General features: G+C 37.3%; 1 protein-coding gene across 3 annotated transcripts in view; it reads right to left on the reverse strand.

Annotated features, from left to right (window-relative positions):
* The window catches only part of SESN3 (sestrin 3), a 91990-nt gene that overhangs the window by 11364 nt on the left and 55392 nt on the right, over positions 1-25234 (reverse strand). For all 3 annotated transcript variants that reach the window (XM_008262422.4, XM_002708621.5, XM_051850003.2), the window contains 6 exons: positions 16131-16328; positions 14532-14714; positions 9347-9583; positions 8164-8338; positions 1989-2107; positions 1192-1382 (listed from right to left, as the gene is read on the reverse strand). In XM_008262422.4, the coding sequence (XP_008260644.1) occupies positions 1192-1382; positions 1989-2107; positions 8164-8338; positions 9347-9583; positions 14532-14714; positions 16131-16328 (1103 nt within the window). The remainder of the gene's footprint in view (positions 1-1191; positions 1383-1988; positions 2108-8163; positions 8339-9346; positions 9584-14531; positions 14715-16130; positions 16329-25234) is intronic.

Below are 25234 nucleotides of genomic sequence, written 5' to 3' on the forward strand. Positions count from 1 at the left end.
CCTGGTCTCCCATGCGGGTGCAGGGCCCAAGCACTTGGGCCATCCTCCACTGCACTCCCTGGCCACAGCAGAGAGCTGGACTGGAAGAGGAGCAACCAGGACAGAATCCGGTGCCCTGACCAGGACTAGAACCCGGTGTGCTGGCGCCGCAGGTGGAGGATTAGCCTAGTGAGCCACGGTGCTGGCCTCTCCCAGTTAATATTTAACCCAAATGTAATGCTTAGTTTTGAAAAAAAGTATCTCAATCATTTTATATAAAGGTTTTTATTTATAAAGTGTATGTGTGTGTTTTCAAATATGATAGCTCTCATAACTTATTTTCTACAGTGGTCAATGGGAGTTATTATAGTATATAATAATTATGCTACAATAGCAGTGTCTTTTACATAGAATGTCACTTTTTTAGTTGATTTGTTGGGAAATTTTGGGTTTCTTTTATGTTAAATAGAAAATCTTTTGCTTAACAAGCTGAATTCTAATTCCATTCTATAAAGACTTTCTGATACTATATTAGAAAGGAAATATTGTATAATCAAGCTGAATATATTCATAACTAGATATTTTCTCTTTCTGCAAATCTGTCTCCATAAAAGTTTTTAAAACCCTTGTCAAAAGGCACATTATACAAAAATAGCTCTTTTGATTAGACCATTCAATTTCATTCACTCATTTACTCACTTTCAATGTTAATTTTCTAAATTCAAAGCCATTAATTTATATTGATTGATATGCTCCCTTTCAGTTTTCTTAAATTACCTTATGTAAGTTTTATAAGGAAAGAACCTAATCTTGTTTATACCCTAATTATCGTCCTTCAAAGATACATTTTTAAAAACTAAGCAAACCATAATTTATTACAGTGATATTAAAGGGCCACAACACATGTTGTTTTTAGCTTAGTCTTCCAGGAGGGATTGTCAGTCTGGTCTGCTTCTCTCCCATGCCCAGAGATTACCGAGGCTGTTTTCCCTCCTTAGTAAATTCTTACTAGTGTATTGATGTGTGCCTCAAGATGACATACAACACAAAGAACATGCTTCTCTGTAAAAGGGAATTAATTTTTTAAAATCAGAAGTCTACATGTAATAACTTCTCCCCAGAAGCATATATTCCTAAACAGCATATGTAAGTAAGACCCATGTCAGAATTTTCACTTAGAAACATACGACACTGTCTCCACAGAGAACATACCTGATTCCAAACATACAGTGAACATAATTAAACAAAGCTCTGCGCAGCATGGTTGTGTCAACACCTTCATGGGTGGCCATAGTGTTATAGGTGAGATTGTAGACCATTCGAAACTTTTCATCAAGAAGATGTCCAATGTCAGAATAAAGTCTATTCACCAGAGAGAACCCATGATTTTCCCAAGTATAATCCTAAAAGAACAAAATGTATCCAATTATAAAATGGGCATTCTCCACTTAGACTTTTTTTCACTAATTGTAACTACTAAAGCAAGTAAGTAAAAATATATCTAATACAGATTCTTTAAGGTTCTATGAAGAACCCAGAAGTCAGTTTGGGGATTGGAATGCCAGGATGCTTCATCATAGGGTCCAGGGTTTGGCATGTTGGTGATAAACTCTGATCAGGTACCATGCACATTACACCCTTATTTGGAAGGACCCCAAAAGATCTTGGGAACTTCCTATGTGCCCAAACCTACTCAGTGACATAGACAGTTAGCAGATTATATGAAATAAGTACCAGGGGTCTGCTTAATTCAAACTTGAAGCCTCTTTAGGTGTCACTTTACGATTGTGGCTATGGAGGGCCCAGGTAGCTTGTAAGCTTATAACTACTTATATATATACTATAAAATGTCTTTTTTAGTACAAATGTGGCCATATAACTTTCTATTCTCTTCCAAAAAAGATATGAATATCATAAAACTACCATTAAAATACTATTCATTTCTTTAAAAGTCAGTTGATTTACATTTCAGCATTTACCAGTTTCTCTGAATTAAAGACATTTCATACCTGAGCTCGGAATGTTGGCAGATGCTCTTCTCCTCGTCTGGCAAAATCTTCATACCCAAAACCCGGGTCTTCAATATATCGAGAGACATCAGATGTTACAATCATGTCATCCTCAAAATCTAAGGACAGTAATTAACAGTCCATTGAGGATACTGTACACAGTTAAGACACTGAAACTGAACTTCATTTCCTTCTACCTTTTAGCTTTCCCATGAATTTCTGAACTGATAAATTTTGACCATATGATTTAAATTCATATAGAATATCTACTGTTAAAGTTTTAAGTATAATTTTATTACTAAGTACTGAAAATCTTAACATTTAAATGTAGTTATCCAGGAAAAAAATTGCCTAAATTGAAATATCTCAATAGTGGTAGCAAAGGATAAAAAAAATAATTTTACACATTTGGAAACAGAAGATTACATAGGTCTATGTTTATAACATTTAAATATGGTTTTACTCTGTGGGATGTGGCAAAAGAGATGAAAGTAAAAGACTACTTTGTGTTTGATTTTAACCCAGACTTTGTTATAGCTAGATGGTTTTTCATCTAGATGCATTCATAGTAAAAATTAGTTCAATAGCTCATTTTTAGCTTACAAAGAGGCACATAGGGAGAAGAATTAGACAGAAAGAAAGCTTCACAGGGAAGAAAACAGACTTTCAAATGCCACTATCACTCTCTCTTAATTTATCCAGGTGCTAAACAGGAGGATTCAGTTTGTGAATATTCACTGAGCTTTACACCTGAGGTAAGTACACACATGAAAACAGAAAGATACAGAATGCATGAAATGAACAGTGGGACAATGAGGCTGTGATTAGAGTATTACGTCAGTGGCATGAAGGGAAGTAAGAAGTAATACTAATCTCTGAAGACAGTTGACTTCAGCATGCTTTATTGTATTAAAAACTCACGATCAATTTTTTTTTGAGAGAGAGAGAGATTCACCCTCTGCTGGTTTACTACCCAAATGCCTACAACAGCTGGGGCTGGGGCAAGCCAAAGCAAGGAATTCAGGTTTCCACATGAGTGGCAGGGATTCAAGTATTCCCAAAGTGCCCATTAGCAGGAAGCTGAAACTGGAAGCAGAGCCACAGCTTGAACCCAGGCTCCTGTTATGGGATGTAGGCATCCCAAGTGAAGTATTTTACTCACTGTACCAAACACCCACCCTTTTGCTACTGAAGCATTTTAAGTGCCCAATGAATATTAGTTTGGGTTAAAGATAATTCTCTTTACATTCATCTTTTTAAGATTAGTCTCTATTCATAACTACTTTTTTCTGATTTCTACCATCAAAAGGGAATTAACAAGCTTTATTTACTGCCTTCCACTCTAGAAAATGAATGTATTTTTCAAAATGGAAGAAAAATTAGCTCCTTTCACATAAGAAACAAAATTCTCATAATGAATATTTTAAAATTAACAACAAATTTAATAAACATTAAATAAGGCTAAAAAAACAATATAGTGGTGTAATAAAAAGCTACAATTCCTAACTGAGCAAAAACAAATACAGTAATATTAATTCTTCTGAAAGACTAGTAATACCTCACCATCTTTAATCCTGGCTAGTTTATGAAAAGCCTAACCATATTTATTCTTTTTTCAGAAATGTTTACCTCTCTTTAGGTCACTGCTATGGACTAACTGGCATGCTTGATAATAGCAAGAAGTGCCAAGATTACCCAACTATAGATACCTCTTGTTAAAATTCTTACCTAATTTCCTTGTTATATATAAAAAGACTAGCACTTGCAAAGTTCTTGCCACATATCATGCATTATGCTATACTCATAATATCCATTTTTCCTTTGTTTCATTAACACCAAAGAAAATAAACACTTAAGAAATAAATAAATGGTAAGTTACTAATATCATTGGCAGTACTGTGTCAGAAATAAATACAATAGGGGTTACCATAAGATGATGTGGAAAACTTAATTGATCTGAAGCCTGTAAGTGCTCAATCCTATAACTACCCTGTTTTCTCCTTGTTTACACTAATGAGGTAAACAGAAATAATTTGAAAATGGCATTTTTCAATGTATTATCTCAACATGTATGAAGTAGGTTATGCTTTTTTGAATTAAGTCCATCATATGTGAATTAAATAGAAATGAAGCAAAAAATATAACACATAATACAGGAACCACTGAAACTGCTACAAAAAATAGGAGCTTTGTGGGTTGCAAAGTAAAATCAAACTGAGAACAGTGAGTGATATCTAAACTCTGACAGTCTCTCTCTAGGAGTGATTTTTTCCCTGACATTGTATAACCAGGTGGTTTCATTTGCCAAATATTGATACTGGAATTGACTATTAAACAGTTGGTTCCTTTGCCTTTGATACTAGTTTCTGTTTTGCTCAGATACCTTTTCAAATCATCATATAACTTTAAAACATTTAAAAATGAACAATAAATGAATAACTAAGTAAACATAATTTATCCTAGGAAAAATCTATTCATTAACCTGATTAAATTAAGAGTCAACCAAGACCTGCCTTCCAGACAATTCTATACACAGAAAGAAAAGTACAAAAGTCCTTCAATTCACTTATATTCATTTCATACATTTACTTTAAGAAGTTAAAATGGATACTATGATCAACAAATCTTTAATTTTAATTGTATTTAAATGAATACTTCAAAGTCTGGATTCAAAGGAAACAGCATTTGTAGAATATCTGTACTCTTCTGTGCTAAGAAACAGCTACTAACATAACACAGAAAATCTCTGTTGCAGTAATGGAATATATTTCTAACTTAAATAATAAACAAATAAAACCCTAAAACAATAAATGCTAGTTAACCCTGTTACCAATCTATAGAATACTACACCTATACCATTTATTTTCTTCAAAAAGCTTGAAAAACTATTTTTAGAGTTCTTACATAGTATCTGCAATACTTTATCATACTGGCCAAGTAAAGAAACTTTTTTGTAGAAAAAATCAATTTCCATTTCTATCTTACAAGATTGTCTATAGAAATGACTCAATTAGTCTTCCTACAGTTTTTTTTTTTCCTGTACTATCTTTGTACAGCCAGTAAATTTAGTACTGGATACAGTTAACAGTAAACACAAATATATAATGAAATGATTTATTTCCTTGACTGTCTTACACATGAAATAGCGCCTGCTATTAAAATTAGAATACAATTTTTGGGCAGAGTCCAGAACTTTCTAGTCAAAATTCACCTTCTAAGGCTACTAGTCCTTGCTTAAGGGTTCAAGAAGATAGATAGAAGGATCCAAAATATATTTTCAATATTTTGAGAAACCTAAAAGAAATAAAACATATCTTTCAAGTTAGGGATCTTAAAGAAAGTCTTAAAAATTACCAGCTGAAAGCCAACAGATACCACTAACTTTAATAAAAATGCCTATGTTTTTAAATATTGAATTACCTAGAAAGTTAACCATAGGCTCATTACTTTTGTTTGCTCCTAGTTGTTTTCCCTGGAATTTGATAACCCATTTTTAGGATTTTATTGCCCTGCTACATGGTGAAAGCTTCCAAAATTTTACCTTGAGCTTAGCAACCCTCCCCTGATCTCCCATCTGCTACACCCTTGCTTCTTTCCCCAAGTGTGGTTTGCAGGCCACTTGCAGATTGACAGACACCTGGTCTCTCAGGCTCTACACCAGCTTGAGTGACAGCATCTGCATCCTAACAAGAGCCCCCAAGTGACTCCCATGCACACTGAAGTTTGAGAAGCTCTGTGTTGGACATCAACAGACTACATGTTTTATATACATCTCCACTCAAAATGTCCACAATACGGTAGGTTCCATGTTTCATACAGTTAGAAAGGTCGTTCTGATAAGGCCTCCATTGACCTAGGCAGCTTCTTCACATTATCTGCCTCATGATTTCTGTCCTAACAACACAGAAGTGCTTGTTCTCACACAACCTGTTTCCTTACCACTGTGAACTGCTCAGGCCTGGGTGCTGTTTACTGTGTCCTTCTATGTGCCCCAGCCATCACCTGGCTTCTTCCCACTCAACTTGGGAATACTGAGCTTTGAGCCAAAGGCTACAGGACTTCTTCCTCTAGGCCCCTCTGTCTTCTGTGCTGTTCCCTCACCAAGACTGGGTGCATCTTTCTTTCACATTCTGCTGTAAATAATAATTTACACTAGCATGAGAGTGTCCTGAGCACAGGAATCATGTCTTATTTAGCGTAAAAACCTCAGTGCCTATCAAAGTCCCGAAACTATACAAGGTACTCAATAAATGTGTGTAGAGTGAACATTAAACCAGTAACTGAAGCACCCAGTCTCTTTATTTGGAACTTCCTGCCAGTTTGTCATTATGGTAGCCTTCAGTGAATTAAATGGGTTCCCCAGTTGGGTAGATAATAATCTTTCACACAAAAAGATCACCAAGGGAAATGATTAAGAAAGGTGCTTGTTGTTCCTGATAAAACTTCTGAGAATTATTAATCAGTGCTATATGTTTAACATTAACAAATTATAGCCTGAACCATTCTCAGAATTTAAGACTGACTAGCCTTGAGATAGCAATTACAAAGCCCTCTTTTAAACCAAAGGAACTCTGTTTTGAAAGGAAATGTTATGTAGACTCATGACTTTTGAAGGGCTTAAGCTTCGTATTGAATCTATGCTATTTTAATATACGTTACTATGTTGTGTTCAAGATCGTTATACTTGATAAGTTCCCTTCCTTTTTCAAAGTCTCTTTGAGGATTAGAAAAGCTGTTTTAAGACTAGAGCAAAGAATCTGAGCTTTTAATACAGAATGAATTCTTTCAAATTCAATCTAAGAAAATGACCTAAGTAATATGTTTTTGTAAAATTCCAAAGAAATGCAAATGTAAGTACAATGTAATTTTAGAACTAATCTCGAAAAGCAGCAGTTTGAGAATAATCCTCCCACACATATCTCATCTACAAAAAAGGCAAAGATTTCTTTTTCAAATTATGTCTATTGAAATAGGATTTCACTTATCATTTCAAAAATTATAAAAGTAGGATGAATTACATATGTCTAGATCTAACTTGATAAGCAATTAGTCTATTTAAATAAAATTGTATCCAGGATAGAGTATGGAGCTCAATGCTGAAAGTTTCTTTTTACTGGATCTGACATAGTTATGCAGTGCATAATGATATTTTGGGCAATGATGGATCACATATAAGATAGTGGTCCTATAAGAATAATGCAGCTGAAAGATTCCTATCATCTAATATAATGTCACATATTATATTATGCATTACTCATGTGTTGCCCTGTGCACTCAGAAACAGTACAGCACATGCAACTATAAAGATTATATAGTACATAATAATAAATGACTGATTTATGTATTTACCATATTTTTATCATTGTTTTAGAGTGTACCCCTATTTATGAAAGAAGTTTATGCCCCATTATGAAGGCAATAGCCTCATATACACATCATTCTCAAAAAGGACGCCGGGTAGGTATTCGGCCTACAGGTTAAGTCACCTGCATCTCATATTGGAGTGCCTGGGTTCTATTCTCAGCTCCAGCTTCCAGTTCCAGCTTTCTGCTAGTGCAGACTCTGGGAGGCAGTGGTGATGTCTGCAGTGGAAGATCTGGACGGGTTATGGCCTCCCAGCTTTGATTGGCCTATTCAGCCATTGCAGGAGTTTATGGGAATAAATCAGTGGACTGGAACTCTGTATCCATTTGTCTTGTCTCTCTTTTCCTCTCAAATAAATACATGTTTTTCTTTAACAAGGAGCTAGGTGAAGATTAAAAAAGCAGTGCATGGATTTCAAAAATGTTTGACCAAAATAAAGTTATATTTTAATTCCATTTTCCAATAACTGATGCACCTTTGGCTCTCACATTTACTGAGTCTCTTGATTGTGTCAACAGGTCACACTGAGTGACTGACCTGTACCATCTGTGTGTAACTGTACTCTATGATGCTTGAACAGTGAAAACTGCCTAAGGACACATTTCTCATAACACATCCGCATCATTAAGGGATACATAACTACACACTCCAAGATGAACCAGCCAAAGACGGAAAGCAGTGATGCCAGGACAGAGGAGCAGGAGGTAAAAGGAAGATGATTGTAGGACTGCTTTTACATATCCACATAAAAGATTGTTCAGGCAGGGTTCTAACAACAATTAAATAGTTAAAGATAGTGGGGGAAATGCACCTGAATGAGGAAATGAATGAAAATTATCTCCAGAGACCACAAAAAGGCTTTCTTTCTTCTCCTTCTCAAAACGGGTGGTCATTTCTTCCTGGGATGCCTCTTCGTCTTCCCTTTCTTCCTGAAGCCTTTTCATCCTTTCCATTAAGGCCTCTAGTTCACTTAGAGAATCCACAATCTGGAACCAGATAAGATAATGGTGCGTTATATTAATACACAAATTGTTCCAGTAAAAGTCTCCTTCTCCTGGTTGTCAGCTTATTAGGTACAGTGGCACTGGCACAGTTTTTAAGATTGGAGGAAGAGATGTTGGTCAAAGGATTACATATCTATATCTATCTATCATCTATCTATGTATATAATAATACAATTAAATAGGAAGAAGGCATATTGCAAAAATATGTTCAGAACTAGAAAATATATAAAGACAGAGACTAGGTAAGTGCTGGGAGCCAGGGATGGTAAGGAGAGGGGTGGGCGGAGGGAGAGAGCAAATGGCCATCAACAGTTATGGATTTTCTTTCTTAAGTGATGATAAGGTTTTAAGATTGTGGTGATGGTTGCATAATTCTGTGATCATACAAAGAACTACTGCATTGTATACTTTAACTAAACAAACTACAAGATACATGAATTATATCATAATAAGAGTTCTTTTTTAAGTTCCTATGTGGGCTTTTTACTAACTCCAAGGAGAATTATCCGATAGATTCAAACATTTTCTGAAGTATGATGTTTTTGTCTCAGTTATAAGTACAAAATGCTTATAAGGGTATATCCAGATTTTATATACACACATACATGTAAAATTTTTGTAGCATTTGACGTATATTAAGTTCATTATAGTTTATTGAAAAATAAACTACTGTTCCCATGAGATATATTTTTCCCTGGCTATTCCAGCACTTTATAAAAACAAATACACTGTCCCTGAGATCTACTAGGCAAAGGGTCTAACATGAAAAAAATACATCATTATTATGATTTATAATAATACCTATTTGCCTTAAAAGCCTCTTTAAGACAAATCAAAACTTCAGGTATCAGTTATATTTTTATAGTAACAAAATTATGTAAAAATATTTCAATTATATAATATCTTTTCAAATAATTTCTCCTAGGCATTTTTAGCATTAAGACATTTAAAGCAAAAATTGTAATTAAAAAAAAAGTGAAGAAAACTAACCCCAAAATTGCTGCCTGTAAGGGATGCATTTTCAATATTGTTGTCATTAGCAAGATCACAAACACAGAAATTGTTGACTGATATTAGCCTGAATCCATTGGAGATTTCTGGATCTCTTTCTGGATTGATGCCACTGCCAAAAACAAAGCTTGCCAAAGCATGATAATGTGCTAGTAGGACCACAGCATGTACCAGTTCAGGCAGAGACCAGTTATTTTCTCCAGTTTTGACAAGTTTCTGAAATGAGAAAGCAAATCAGGGTAAATATAAAAATCATAGAATGCTACAAATTATTTTAAAAGGATGGAGAATCTACCAAATTTCATATATACATTTATCATAATATGACATAAAAGTTTCACTGAAAAATGTTTCATGCATTGAAGATAAGGCTGTGGTTAATCAATGTTGCATTAAAACTATCAAACCTAACAATATAATTACACTGCAGTTTCTTCTGAATCTCTTATTATACAATGGATCTTCTGCTTTCAAAGCACTTTCAGATAGTACATTATTTTAATAAGACACTTCAGAAAAGCAAAGAATATTGAAGCTTTGGAGGTTTTTTGGAAACTTTGTCTCATAAATGCATATAAAAATCAGCTTTACGTTATCCTTTAGATTTTTTAAAAGATTTATTTATTTATCTGAAAGGAAGAGTTATAGAGAAAGAAGACACACACACACACACACACACACACACACACACAGAGAGAGAAAGATCTTCCACTCTTCTACTTCCTCATTCTTGTACTGTTAGATTGTCAAATTGCTTCTAATTTTGTTTTAGTTTTTGCTTATTTGCCACTATAAACAGAATTTTCAGGATATAGCTTTGTTTATAATTTTAGAAAATTTCCTGACAGGATTCTTATGACTTTTAGAACTGATTGAATTTTCAAAGCCTTTGCCAATTTTTGAAATATTATCATTAAAACTGAAAGGATAGCCAACACTCTTCATCTCCAATTTCTCATCTCATATTCATTTCTACTTTTAAAATTAATAATATTTGGTTTCTTTTTCCACACAAACTCATGAAGCTACATTCACTAAGGTTATATATCTTAAAAATGGCAGAACTGGATTACTTCCTTTTAGTCCAAATCCTTGAACTTATTTGGTCTCTGTAGAAATTATGCTGTGTGGGGCTGGCGCTGTGGTGTATGGGGTGAGGCTGCCGCCTGCAGTGTCGGCATCCCATATGGGCGCCAGTTCGAGTCCCAACTGCTTCACTTCCGATCCGGCTCTCTGCTGTGGCCTGGGAAAACAGTAGAAGACGGTCCAAGTCCTTGGGCCCCTGCACCCATGAGGAAGACCCAGAAGAAGCTCCGGGTTCCTAGCTTCGGATTGGCGCACTCTGGCCATTGTGGCCAATTGGGGAGTGGGCCAGCGGATGGAAAACCTCTCTCTCTCTCTCTACCTCTCCTTCTCTCTCTGTGTAACTCTTTCAAATAATTAAATAAATCTTTTTTAAAAAAAGAATTTATGTTGTATACTTCCTTCCTTCTTAAAATTAATGTCCCTTCACTTCACCAATTTTTGGGGGGTCTGAGGGTATACTTTAACTACTCTAAGATGGATCTTTTTTAATTTCCTCATAGCCAGCCCCCTTCAATTCTATTTGCCTCCAAAATGTTCGTTTGCCCTATTCTTTACCCACAATCTATTTGTACAGTATTTCCTAGATGAACAATTCATTCTTTCAATTTGACCTTTGCTTATCTGTAAATAATTAATTTTGCTTCTAACCCATATTTTATATTGAACTATAGATCTGTATTTCTTTTAATAATTGGACAATACCTGTGGATGTCATAATCTTTTCTCAGGCCCATAAGTGCTCATTTTGGGAATTAATCCTTCTAGTCACCAAGTCCTGATTAATCTCATGCAGAATAATTACTACATTCTTATCCCTCCTCTTAATCTCACCATGGCTTTCTCTTGTTAAAAATCATCTCTAGAGTGTGGTACTATGACTGGCCTCTCCGCTTCTAGTCTGTATCATCTGTAATATACCTTCTGCATTGCTAAATGTGCTTAAATCACTAGTCAGCACACAATTATTGAGTCATCTTTGAGATCTTTTGAACATATATACTTCCAACAATAACAACTGGAGACCCAATCCCTGATATTATGCAGCATAAGGGTACTTCAAAAAGCTCACGTACAATGGAATTGAAAGGTAAGTTTATCTTGGTGCAAGAAATTTTGAAATCCAGGCATGGTTTTTCATAATATGTACTTTCTATTTGCTTCTGAAGAACTCTCATATATTTATTCATAAATTAAAACATACTTAGGAGATATTTTATATAGAATAGTTATATACACGTACTTTAATACAAATATTATAAAATAGACAAATACAGAAATTTTTAAAAATGAGATAAGAATGTACACATATAAACACATGCACATATTTTAAATATTTTGAAGGACTGACTCATACACCCTCTAAGTGTCTTAACTGGGTAAACAATAACTTTCTGAGAAAAAAATACAAATTCTTTAATATGAAAATAATTGAAACAGTTCATGGAAAATCAAATTAAAAGATGTTAATTTGGTGCAACAGATTTTGAAATCCATATACACAAAGGGTCTACAAATAGTTCATGAAAAATACATATATGTTTCCTGGTTCCTGGCTTTGGCCTGGCCCAGCTCTAACTGTTTCAGGTATTTGGGATATGAACCAGCGATGGAGGATTCTCTTTCTCTCTCTCTTTTCCCCTCTTTGTCACTCTGCCTTTTAAATAAAAATAATTTTTAAATGTGCTAGAAGTAATAATATTAGTAATATAAACAGAATTATTCATTAGTTGAAAGTAATTGTGTAGAATGTTTTATGATCATTGATTAATGAGCATCCTGTCATAGATATCTGGAAAATAATTTGCCTTGTTATATACATTCTTTATAACACACTCTAGGCTTTGGGGGGATGGCCAACTTATTATCTTTGAATTATTTCTATTACTGTACATAAAGAAATATACCCGTAGATATCAGAGTTGCTATAACGAATAATGGAAAGTATTTGGACCACAATGATTAAGAAGTTCTATTGATACATTGTAAAAATAATTTGTAAATCTTACCAAAACTTGTAATAAAAAGTATAAAATGCAAAAAAATGAAAAAAGAAAAATGCATATTATGAAAAAACTATGCACGGATTTCAAAATTTTTGCACTCACATAAATTTATCTTTTAGTTATATTTTCCATGAACTTTTTGTTGCCCTTGTATAGCATTCATTGGGTCACACAATATGATCCTAATTCTTCCCACTTTCCATCTTTCATAAATGCACCTATACTTCAATAACTTGAAACTATTGGGGCTGGCGCTGTGGTATGGTGGGTAAAGCCACCACCTGCAGTGCTGGCATCACATATGGCTGCTGGTTAAGGCCCGGCTGCTCCACTTCCGATCCAGCTCTCTGCTATGGCCTGGGATAGCAGTAGAAGATGGCCCAAGTCCTTGGGCCCCTCCATCCAGGAAGAAGCTCCTGGTTCCTGGATTCGGATGGGCGCGACTCCAGCCATTGCAACCAACTGGGGAGTGAACCAGTTGATGGAATACTTCTCTCTCTCTCTCTCTCTCTACCTTTCCTTCTCTCTCTGTGCAACTCTTTCAAATAAATAAATCTTAAAAAAAGAGAAACTATTAGGTATTCTTCCAACATATCAAACATTGAATATATCATTCTTTCTCTGAAATGCTCTCTTCCACCTGAAAACTCCCTTACTCTTCAAGACCTTGCTCAAATGTTTTCTCTTTTGAGAAACCTTCCTGATCCATTCTCCTCATTCATACTCTCACATCCTATGGTGCTGTGATTACTGTCATTACTCCCTCCTCTCTTTCCCAAGACTTAAAGCACATCCAAGGGCAGGGTCTTTATCTTTAAAGACCTAAGAAATTAATTAGCACAAGGCAATTAATATGTGACATAAAATAATGATTAATTCCTTTATCTAACTAATATGCTATTAAATCAGAGCATAAGCCTTAGAATAACACTGTGCTTTACCTGCCGTTCAGGCATCCTATATGGGCGCCAGTTCGAGACCTGGCTGCTCCACTTCTGATCCGGCTCTCTGCTGTGGCCTAGGAGAGCAGTGGAGGATGGCCCAAGTCCTTGGGCCCCTCCACCCATGTGGGGGACCCAGAGAAATCTCCTGGCTCCTGGCTTTGGATTGGCACAGCTCCGGCCACTGCAGCCAATTGGAGAGTGTACCATCAGATGAAAGACCTCTCTTTCTCTCTGCCTCTCTTTTCTCTGTGCAACTCTGACTCTCAAATAAATAAATAAATAATTCTTAAAAAAAAAAAAAAAAAAAACACCCAGTTAATGGATTTAAAATATTAGTAGATTAAGGTAAAGACTTGATTTAATTATGGCAGTAGCAGTTCTAAAGATCACAGTCAGGGAGACTTGCCCTTTTAAGATAGTTCTCGTGAGAAGGTTGGTTACCGAAGCCAGTCCTACTTCCTCTTTCTCAGTCTGTTTCCTGGCTTGCCATGTGATCTTCCCTCCATCATTCTCACCAGATGCCTGAAGCAATGGGACTGCTTGATCTTAGACTGTGAACCTTTAAACTGTAAGCTAGAATAAACTGCATTCTTCTGTAAAAACTACCCTCAGGTCTTTTAAAGTAATGAAAATCTGACAAATATAAAATTAAAATTCTGTTGTTTTTATTTTTTCAAGTTCCTAATATGAAAGTGTTCAAAATTAAGTCTTGAGGTAGGCATTTGGTACAGTAGTTAAGACACTACTGAGATGCCTGTATGAGAGTGCCTCTGCTCAAGACCTACCTCTGTTCCTGATTCTAGCTTCCTGCTAGTGCATACCTTGAGAGGAACCAATGGTTCAAGTAGTTGCGTCCCTGCTACTCACATGAGAGACCCAAACTGAGTTCCTGGCTCCTGGGTTTGGCCTGGCCCAGCTCCAGCTGTTGCAGATATTTGGGGAATGAACCAATGAATGGGAGATCTCTGTCTGCCTATCTGTTGATCTCTGTCTGTGTGTCTTTCTCTGTCTCTCTGCTTTTCATATAAATTTTAAAAAGTAAATAAAAGATGCTTGAAAATTAATTCTTAAGAAAATATTGAAATAAGAAATTAATGCAGAATTATTTTGTTTCAAAGAAACACTCAGTACCTGAATATGCTCTTTTGTAATCAGCCAGGGTCGGTGTGCTAGCAGCTTATTTATTTCATTAAGATTTCTCAGTCTTTGTGGTACATATTCCAAACCATTCAACCATTCAGCAATACCTCCAGTCTTTAAAAATTCATCCACATGCATGTTTATTAAGTAAGAACACTGATGTCTGGCTGCAGCCTAAAGTACAAAGAAAAGAATTCATTAATAAAACAAACATGGCAGAGTTTCATTCCACTATTTCTAAACAAATAATTTAGATGACGTCAATCATTTTTATAGCCAGCATTTTTCTTACAGAATCCTCCTCTAAAACACCTATTACTGCTGCAGTAAATTCTTGAATCAATACCCAAAGCTGATTTGTACTTGTTTATGCAAGTAATGGTCACATGAAGCCAACAACTTCCTCATCAAGAAGTCGATATGGATTAGCCTAGAATCCACTTTCTTCCTATGTGAAGGAGAAACATGCCCATTTCTTTCTGGTCAATAGATCTACTGTATTCGATTTAAACATAATAAAATCTTGTAACTTATATTCCAACAATTCAGGCTTTATGCTAATTTGGCTACTTCTCTTTTGATAACTGTCAGTCAGGCCTGTGCACATCATCCTGCTCAGATGATGCGAAGCACTGACACATTCTTCTTTTTTGCACAGTCAGAATCAGCCTCCATCCTGACAATTTAGTAATCCATGCTTGTTAATAAAAGAGTATTATTTTATTCTGTCTTCTAAATCTTGTTTCTCTCTTAGTTTGCAGGCATTCTAAGTCTGCTTTCAGGCCTACTGTCATCAAAATCTTAAGTTACAATTATAGTCTTAGTCAATTCATTATCCAATAAAACATACAATGCTGCTTTTTGTTGTTAAAAAGAATAAAATCAATCTTGGTAAACACTGCTCTACTAACTCCTGGCCAGTTCTGCCAGCTCTCTCAGCCTAGTTGTTCAGTTGTTCCCCTAACCTCTCCACGCATGAATATACAGCACTTGCATCATGTTCTCATTCTTTTCTCTGTTACAGTCTTATAGCACTGTTTCTACCTTTCTCATTCCTTATGCCTGTCATCCCAGTTTATAATTCTCCTCGGCACTCACTGTGTGAATAACATTAGCTAGTTAACTAGTTTGTAACACCAGGTGCACTTAAAAGTGTTAAAGTTCATTTAATATTTCTTCACTTATCCAGATTCTCAATTATTGCTGATTCTTTCTTCTTACTTGGCCAAATTAGTGGTAATTCTCCTGTATACAATGACTAACGAAAAGGTCACAAACATATGTGTTTTTATTAGTAATAAAAGCAGGACATCAACAGCAAAAATAAAACTTGCAAGATTTTTCTGGACTCTACAAACCTAACAGGTTAAACACGAAAATAATTTTACTGAAAATTAAATGAGGAACATCCAGTGTATAAAGTGGCTTAAAGAACTCCAAATATACACAAAAAGCCACACACTTCTATTCTTACGTTCATAAAATTATACTTATTTCTACACACATACAAACACACCCTGGCACACAAGAATAAGTCAGAAAAGATAAGTGGGGGAGAGGTTATGTAAAAGTAGGAACAGAAGCACCCACCATTATTGCGATGTAGTGCCTGTATGGTAGAGGAAGGGGGCCATCCATGCGCAACATGTAGAACTGGCTCCGCAGGAAAGACTCCAGGTACTGAGTATGCAAACTCATGACCTGCGTGATGTTGTCCAGACGGCCAGATGTGGAGTATTCTTCCACAAGAAAGTTAGTACGTTCGTCCACTGTGTTTGCTTGGACAACCTTGTAGCCAAGAAGTACAAAACAAAATAACTATTGAGACATAACACATCTGTGGTTTACAAAAATTTTACCATTACTGAAGCAAATTAATACTCATTTGATATTAACAGACACTGAAATTATGCAGTTGCTCATGCTAGCAACAGAAAAAAGAAAGCACCACCCATTTTTGGCTTTCATATCACAATTTATTAAACAACAAATGTTAAATTATCAAACATTAAATACACAGCCCTGAAATTGAAGAAAAGAAGCTTCCATCTGTTTTATCAGGCACATTAAGCATAAATTTCAGGGCCCACTTGCTGGCCATTGTCACACCAATTTGTGGTGAGGCAAAAGCAACAGCATTTGATGACATACGTTTACAGCTTTATCTCATCAGCTTGTGAAGATAATTAATCACATTATTTTTAGACAAATATTTTAAGTCCCATCCTTTGCTTGTTTTTGTTACGCAACATAATAAAGCTTTTTGAAGTCCTTCTAGGGACACAGGAAAATATAATTTGTGGGAAAGTGTTAATGGAAAATTAATAAAGACACTAAAAGACTGTCATTCCTATTTAAGCCTATTATAATAATTACTAAAACCAAGGTAAGTTATTAGAGTGGACACTCTCTATCCTAGGGGATCAAAAGAACTTTCTCAAAAACAGATTTTTTACATACAAGTATAGCTTCACACACAACAACAGCTTGAGCATCATACAAAGAATTGGCTCTGAAGCTGTTTAAGAATTTATTAACACGTTACAGAAGGACCCAATTCTATGGGAATTGATGCAGGACACACGATGCACAATTCTGGTATTGGTTCTTACATATCTGAATTTTAGAATTACAGTTCTAGACTTAAGAAGAACATGACTCTTATTTTAGAGATAGGGAAACAGATTCAAGAGCAAATTCAAGCCTATGCACCTAGTTAATACCACAGCCTGATCTGCAATCCGCAACTAAAGTCTAAAAATAATGGCCTTTCCAAAGATCTACATGGCCTTTAGGAAACACTTTTAACTTGTCAGAGCTAGCTTCCTAGTCTTTTCTGAAAAATAAATACAAAGTATACAAAGGCACTATTGACTGAGGGAAATTTAACCCAGAAGGAAATATAATGTTTGACAAGTAAAAATTGGGAGGCAATGTTAATTACAATGGTGTAAAAAGAAGGCAATTTCACTTCAGCTTATTATGGAGCCAAGTATACTTTCACTTGCCAATTTCCCCCATTTTACCAACTACAGGAACCAAAATGATAGTTAAACTATAATAGTATTCAGATGAATCACATATAATTATGGATAGAATATTGGTTGTTTGGTTTTTATTTTCTCCAGAGGAAGATTTTTGTGTTGAACTTGATGCCCAAGAGATTCAACTGACGGAACAGATTTTGAAAATCAGGTTATCTTCAAATATCTACTATGAAAATTTCTCTGCTTCAGCAAGTGCCTTCACATGTATCAGGCAATCACTCTACTCTAGGCAATTCCCAAACTATACAAGGAAAACTGGCATAATAAGTTCAGGAGCTTCTCTAGGGCATGGTCACTACCTACATCAGCTGTTGCCACAGAGCTCCTAAAAGATTACTGCAACTTTGGGTTTTCATTGAATGGGAAAGTCACTAAAAAAGTGATAGGAATATGAAATAAGTGCTGATGCTGGCCATGATCTAGAGTTATTGTAATTATACTAGTCTCTTCTCTTAAGTCAATGCCTGGCATGTAACAGGCACTCTGTAAATATTCATTGACAAATTTAAGAATAATGTGGAAATAATCCTTAAATAATAATTTAAGATAAACGACACCTTTGTAGTAAAAAGTAAATCAGTATGTACGATAACTGCATTTGGTGTTGAGTTGATAATTCCTTGACGCAGAGGAAAACTCCTAATTAATGGTTCTTAGACTTTTCTTAACCAAAGGTTTCTGAGAGGCAGCCAGAGATCTAAGAATGTCCTCCACTTTGCTGTCATCTTTCATACAGATGTGTACCCACAAAACAAGCAAAAACCTTGTTCTTGATTATAATATATTTTGTAGTATTTGATAATCTCTCTCTCTTGCATATATCACCTAAACTCCCCACCCTTGTCAAAAGTACAGAATTGTATTAGAGAGTCTGAGACATCCTATCCAACCAAAGACTTAGAGCCAAATGAAAACAGCAACTACTACTTATGGAACATCACTTTATTTTATAGGCTTATTTGGAAAACTCATTTCATTTCAAAATATCTCTTTTAAGCATTAATATATCCTACTATCACCATGAATTGGTTGCCTTTCTAAAATTTAGAACATTTGGGTTAATATTAAATTTTATTACTCATAGCTGCTTTATTCAAAAAAGTTATTTCTGAAGTCAAATATTGTTAAATTTGTTGTTTCTAACTTTGCATTACTATGTAAGTTGAAAAGGAGACAAGAGGATGGCACTGTGGCTCAGCTTGCTAATGCAGCACTGGCATCCTATATGGGTGCCAGTTCGAGTCCTGGCTGCCTCACTTCCTATCCAGCTCCCTGCTAATGTACCTGGTAAAGCAATAGAAGATAACACAAGTACATGGGCCCCTGCACCCATATGGGAGACCCAGAATAAACTCCTGGCTTCAGATGGGTTCAGCTCTGGCTGTTGCAGCCATTTGGGGAGTGAACCAGAGGATGGAGGATCTTTTCATCTCTATAAAGAGAGTGTAAGCCAGTGTAACTCTGTCTTTCAAAAAAAAAAAAAGTTTAACAAAAGAAAAGGAGACAGAGATTTCTAAATGAAACTGAAAAGAAAATATATCCATGGTTTTCTGACATATGAATAAGAAATTCAAGAACAGGCCGGCGCCGCGGCTCAATAGGCTAATCCTCCACCTTGTGGCGCCGGCACCCCAGGTTCTAGTCCGGGTCGGGGTGCTGGATTCTGTCCCGGTTCCTCCTCTTCCAGGCCAGTTCTCTGCTGTGGCCAGGGAGTGCAGAGGAGGATGGCCCAAGTCCTTGGGCCCTGCACCCCATGGGAGACCAGGAGAAGCGCCTGGCTCCTGCCTTCGGATCAGCGCTACGCGCCAGCCGCAGTGCTCTGGCCGCAGCGGCCACTGGAGGGTGAACCAACGGTAAAAGGAAGACCTTTCTCTCTGTCTCTCTCTCTCACTGTCCACTCTGTCAAAAATAAAAAAAAAAAATTTAAAAAAAAGAAATTCAAGAACAAAACATTTTTATGGGAGACGGGACAAGATGGTGACTGAGTCAGACACTCTGGTGACTACCACCACATAGAATCTCCCATTTGAACAGTTATTCATGCACCAAGTCACCTTCACAAGAGCTATGAAGTTAGAGGGGAGACAACAGTGCATGGTTTTAGTGTAAAAATTAGAAAAGTTGCACAGAATAAAGGAGGAAAGAGAGTTAACTGCATCACAACTCCCCCAGTTCCAAGGAGATGTCTCCTGCTTGGGGAAAGAAATGGAATTTAGTACTTAAACTTGAATCCCTGTGCCAGGCCTGCTGTGATAACATTCAGAGTCAGTAAGGGGCCCATGGCCCCTGCCCCCAGGCCTGTACCTGCAGACTAAGTATTTAGATCATCCTACGCAGGCAGCCACCCCAATCCCTCCCTCAGCCTCTGACAAAAAGTATACCAAGACCCCAGCTGCTGCAAAACAGGACCTTGCTTTGGAACTCTGAACCAGGCTTGCCACTGTCAGATTCAGTAACTGATAAAGCCCAGAGGCCTCTACTCAGTGTTCACAGATGCAACTTAGAGACCTGCTCCAGCATCAGCCTGAGACTTGCACTCCGGTGGATGCTAACCTTTGGCATGTATAACTGCCACCTCAAATGGGTCTGGCTTACACTCCTGAGACTTCATAGAGCCCAATGACTATGAGATCTAGGTGTGACAGTCTGTCAGTCTGGAGGATAACAGGGCTTGCCATGTTATCAAGAATTGTGTCTTGGAACTTAGTGTCAGGCTGGTAAAGCCCAGCACTGGAAAGATCCCAGTTGTCCTTGTCCCTAAGCCAAGTCCAGTTGGTGGGGGTAATCTCTAGAGTTGCCCCAGTATAAGGCAGGGACCTCCATCCTGGTGTAATGGACTTCGTTTGTTGTGTATCATTGCAAGCTTCATGTGGGCCTTCCATGTACCCCCAAGGGATACACAGGGGCTGGTGACCATGAGACAGGTGTCACCCACCTTGTGCCAGCCTCTATTACCTTTCTTTCAACCTTGGGCATACAGCAAGAAACCACAGGACTGCACTGGGACTTAGCGCCAGCCTGGTGAAGCACAATATTAAGTAGATCCTAATGGTCCCTGGCAGGGCAATGCCTACAGATGGAGTCTCTGGTCTTGCTCCAGTACCAAGTGGAGTTCTGTGGCCCAGTGGATTAATTCTATATCTCAGCCAGCATCACCAGTGACTAGTGGGAGTGGCCATCAGCTATGAGTCTATTTCAGCAGCAGATTATTTCAGGGTGGACTTCAGTCCTAACCTCAGGCTGTGCCAGTCTCTTGAGCATGGGGATAGGGGAGTGGGGTGGGCTCTGGATATAACTGTGGCATTGGGAGCCACAGGGATAGGCATCTGGACCCATACCAATCCCAGGAAGAGGCATGTAAGGATGGACTCACCCTCTCTTGACACTTTCCCAGTTCATTCTGAACAACACACCAACTGTGAATAAGGGACAAATCTGAGCTTGGGGAATATTTAAGGACTGAAACAGTGAATGCACACCAACAGTAGCCATGTAGTAAGCCTCAACTTAGGGCACCATCATGTGGTGGAACAGCTGAAGGGTCCACAGGCATGCATAAAATAAACTGCTTCAAAATCATGGGAGAACAGCCACAAAGAAAGTCAGGCAACTGTAATAAATCCTTCAACGTGCAGAAAATGTTGTACACCAACAAGCATCAAGAATTTCCAATGAATCATAACTTTACCTAACAAAGTAGGGTATTAGAAACCAGCCTTCTAGGAATTCAAATTTTCAAATGTTTAGATAAAGATTTCAAGACAGTTATTTTATAGAAACTCAGTGAACTTAAAAAGCATATAAATGGTTTAATACTCTGACAAAAAGACTTGATAGAGAGATGGAAGTAATTAAAATAAATCTGTCAGATGAAAAATACATGAAAAATTAAAAACATGGTAAATGCATCAATAGCAGAACAGATTAAACAGAAGAAAGAATCAGTGAGATTGAAGACAAGCTTTTGAAAATACAGTTGGAAGAGGAAAATAAAAGAATAAAAAAGAATAAAGAAAATTAACAGGAAATTAGGGACAGCATGAAAAGAGCCAATATCTAAGTTATTGGGTTCCAGAGAAACTTGAAAATCTTTGACCAAAGATAAGGTACCCAGCAAAGCTATCCTTCAGAAACAAGAGAGATAAAGACATTCTCAACAACAACTGCAAGAGTTTATCACCACCAGACTTGTTAAGAAATACTAGGGGTCATGTTGTGGTGCATGGGACTAAGTCACTGCTTACAATGCCAGTATCCCATATCCAAGCACCAGTTCTAGTCCAGGCTGCTACACTCCAAATCCAGCTCTCCACTAATTTATCTAGCAAAGCAGCAGGAGATGGCTCAAATCCCTGGGCCCTTGCTTCTCACTTGGGAGACCCTGGCCTGGCCCAGCTCTTGTCATTGAGGTCTGTTATTCTGCCTTTCAAATAAAATAAATATAAAAAAAACAGCTAACAAAATTTTTACATATGATAAAGGAAGTTCTTCAAATTGAAAGAAAGAGGGTGCTGACGTTGTGGCAGAGTAGGTTAAGCATCTCCCTGCAGTGCTAGACTAGCATCCCATATGGACACTGGTTTGACTCCTGGCTGCTCCACTTCTGATCCAGCTCTCTGCTGACGGCCTAGGAAAGCAGTGAAAGATGGCTTAAGTGCTTGGAAGATGGCCTAAGTGCTTGGAAGATGGCCTACATGCTGGCTCCTGGCTTCAGATCGGCACAGCTCTGGCCATTGCAGCCATTTGGGGAGTGATCCAGTGGATGGAAGACCTTTTTCTCTGTCTCTCCCTCTCTGTCTGCAACTCTACCTCAAGTAAATAAATAAATCTTTTTAAAAAGGAAGGAAGGGAGGGAGGAAAGGAGAGAGGGAGGGGGACTGGCTTTGTGGCTTATTGGTTAAAAAAATAAAAAGTAGCAGATTACAATGCTAGCATCCCATATGGGTGCTAGTTTGAGTTCCCACTGCTCCACTTCTGACCCAGCTCCCTGCTAATGATCTGGGAAAAGTAGCACAGGATGACCCAAGTATTTGCTAACCATATGGGAGACCTGGAGGAAGCTCCTGGCTCCTGGCTTCAGCATGTTTCAGCTTACCTAAAATTCTAAGCAAGGTATCAAAATATATTACTACAATCAGCATAGCCCTGACTGCTAATGGACAACTTAATACATTATCCCTCATAGTATTTTTTTTGTCTGTTCTACTTAATATGACTGGTTTAATTCTGTAATTAATACACAGTTATTCTTAAGTGTTGAAAATTAACTGAAATGTGATCCCTGTTAAACATAAGAGTGGGAATAAGAGAGGGAAGAGATGTATAATTTGGGACATGCTCAAGCTGACTTGCCCCAAATGGTAGACTTAGAAACATACCAGGGGATTCCAATTCAATCCCATCAAGGTGGCATGTGCCAATGCCATCTCACTAGTCCAAGTGATCAATTTCAGTTCACAATTGATCATAATGAAAGGACTAAGAGTCAAAGGGAGCACATAAACAAGTCTAGTATCTGCTAATACTAACCGATAGAATAAATAAAGGGGAGAGTGATCCAACATGGGAAGTGAGATACTCAGCAGACTCATAGAATGGCGGATGTCCTAAATAGCACTCTGGCCTCAGAATCAGCCCTAAAGGCACTCGGATCTGGCTGAAAAGCCCATGAGAGTATTTCAGGCATGGAAAGCCAAGACACTCTGGCAAAAAGATCTCTGTGAGTGAGATCCCAGTGGAAAGAACAGGTCTTCAAAGAGGGAGGTGCCTTTCTCTGAAGGGAGGAGAGAACCTCCACTTTGACTATGACCGTGTCTAAACAAGATAAGAGTCGGAGAACTCAAGGGGCTTCCATAGCCTTGGAAACTCATGACTGGTGCATAGGGAGATTACTGATGCCATAAACAGGAGTGTCAATTTGTAAAGTCAACAACAGGAGTCACTGTGCACTTACTCCTCATGTAGGATCTCTGTCCTTAATGTGCTGTACACTGAGGCTTAATGCTATAACGAGTACTCAAACAGTATATTTCACTTTGTGTTTCTATGGGGGTGCAAACGATTGAAATCTTTACTTAATGTACACTAAACTGATCTTCTGTAAAAAAAAAAAAAAAAAAAAAAGAAATTATCAATTCCCAACTTGACTCTCACTGGGATTAAACATGACAATAGGTCTGATCTGATTTCATCATCATTTAAAAAATCATCTATTATTTTTCACTTTATGTTTCTGTGTGGGAGCAAACTGTTGAAATCCTTACTTAAGGTATACTAAGCTGATCTTCTGTATATTAAGATAATCGAAAATGAATCTTGATGTGAATGGAAGGGGAGAGGGAGTGGGAAAGGGGAGGGTTGTGGGTGGGAGGGACGGTATGGGGGGGAAGCCATTGTAACCCATGAGTTGTACTTTGGAAATTTATATTCATTAAATAAAAGATAAAAAAAATATATATATATATATTACTACAGAAAATCATATAACCACAAAAGATTATAAAAGAGAGGAATTACAATAAAACTATAAAAGACAAGTATCACATAACCACATAGATTGTAAAAGAAACAAATTATAATAAAACTAGAAAACAAGAATCAAAATGGCAGTAGGAAGACTTTACCTATCAATAATTACCTTAAATGTTAATGAACAAAATTCTCTTTTTTTAAATTACCCAACAAAATGATGTTTACAAGAAGTTCATTCCATCTCTAAGGATACACATAACTGTAAGTGAAAGGATGGCCGGCACCGCTGCTCACTAGACTAATCCTCCCAAAGTGGCGCCAGTACTCCGGGTTCTAGTCCCGGTTAGGGCACTGGTTCTGTCCAGGTTGCTCCTTTTCCAATCTGGCTCTCTGCTGTGGCCCGGGAAGGCAGTGGAGGATGGCCCAACTGCTTGGGCCCTGCACCTGCATGGGAGACCAGGAGGAAGCACCTGGCACCTGGCTGCTGGCTTCGGATCGGCGCAGCGTGCCGGCTGTAGAGGCCAATTGGGGTGAACCAACAGAAGAAAGACCTTTCTCTCTCTCTCTCTCTCTCTCTCTCTCTCACTGTCTAACTCTGCCTGTCAAAAAAAAAAAAAAAAAAAAAAGCGAAAGGATAGAATGATACAATCCTTGTAAGTGGAACCTAAAAGAAAGCAGGAGTAACTACACTTCTATCAGATAAAACAGATTATGGGGCTGGAGCTGTGGTGTAGTAGGTTAAACCTCTACCTGGGGTACTGGCATTCCATATGAGCACTGGTCCAAGTCCCAGCTGCCTCTATTTCCAATCCAGCTCTCTGCTAATGGCTTGGGAAGGCGGTGGAGGATGGCCCGGGTACTTGGGCCCCTGCACCTATGTGGGAGATCCAGAGGAAGGTCTTCCTCTCTGTCTTTAACTCTACCTCTCAAATAAATAAAATCTAAAAAAAATTATAAATAAAAGGCAGTAAAAAGAGAAAAGGAAGGTCATTATATCATGACAAAGGATTCACTCTAACCAAACAAAACACCAATTATAACTATATGTAATCACTGAAATGCATAAAGCAAATATTAATAGACTGAAAGGAAGAGATAGACTCCAATACAATAACAGTAGGGGACTTTAACACCTCATTTTCAGATATGGATAGATAATCCTGACAGAAAATCAAC

This window comes from Oryctolagus cuniculus, chromosome 1 (genome assembly GCF_964237555.1).
Source record: "Oryctolagus cuniculus chromosome 1, mOryCun1.1, whole genome shotgun sequence".
NCBI classification, from domain to species: Eukaryota; Metazoa; Chordata; class Mammalia; order Lagomorpha; family Leporidae; genus Oryctolagus; species Oryctolagus cuniculus.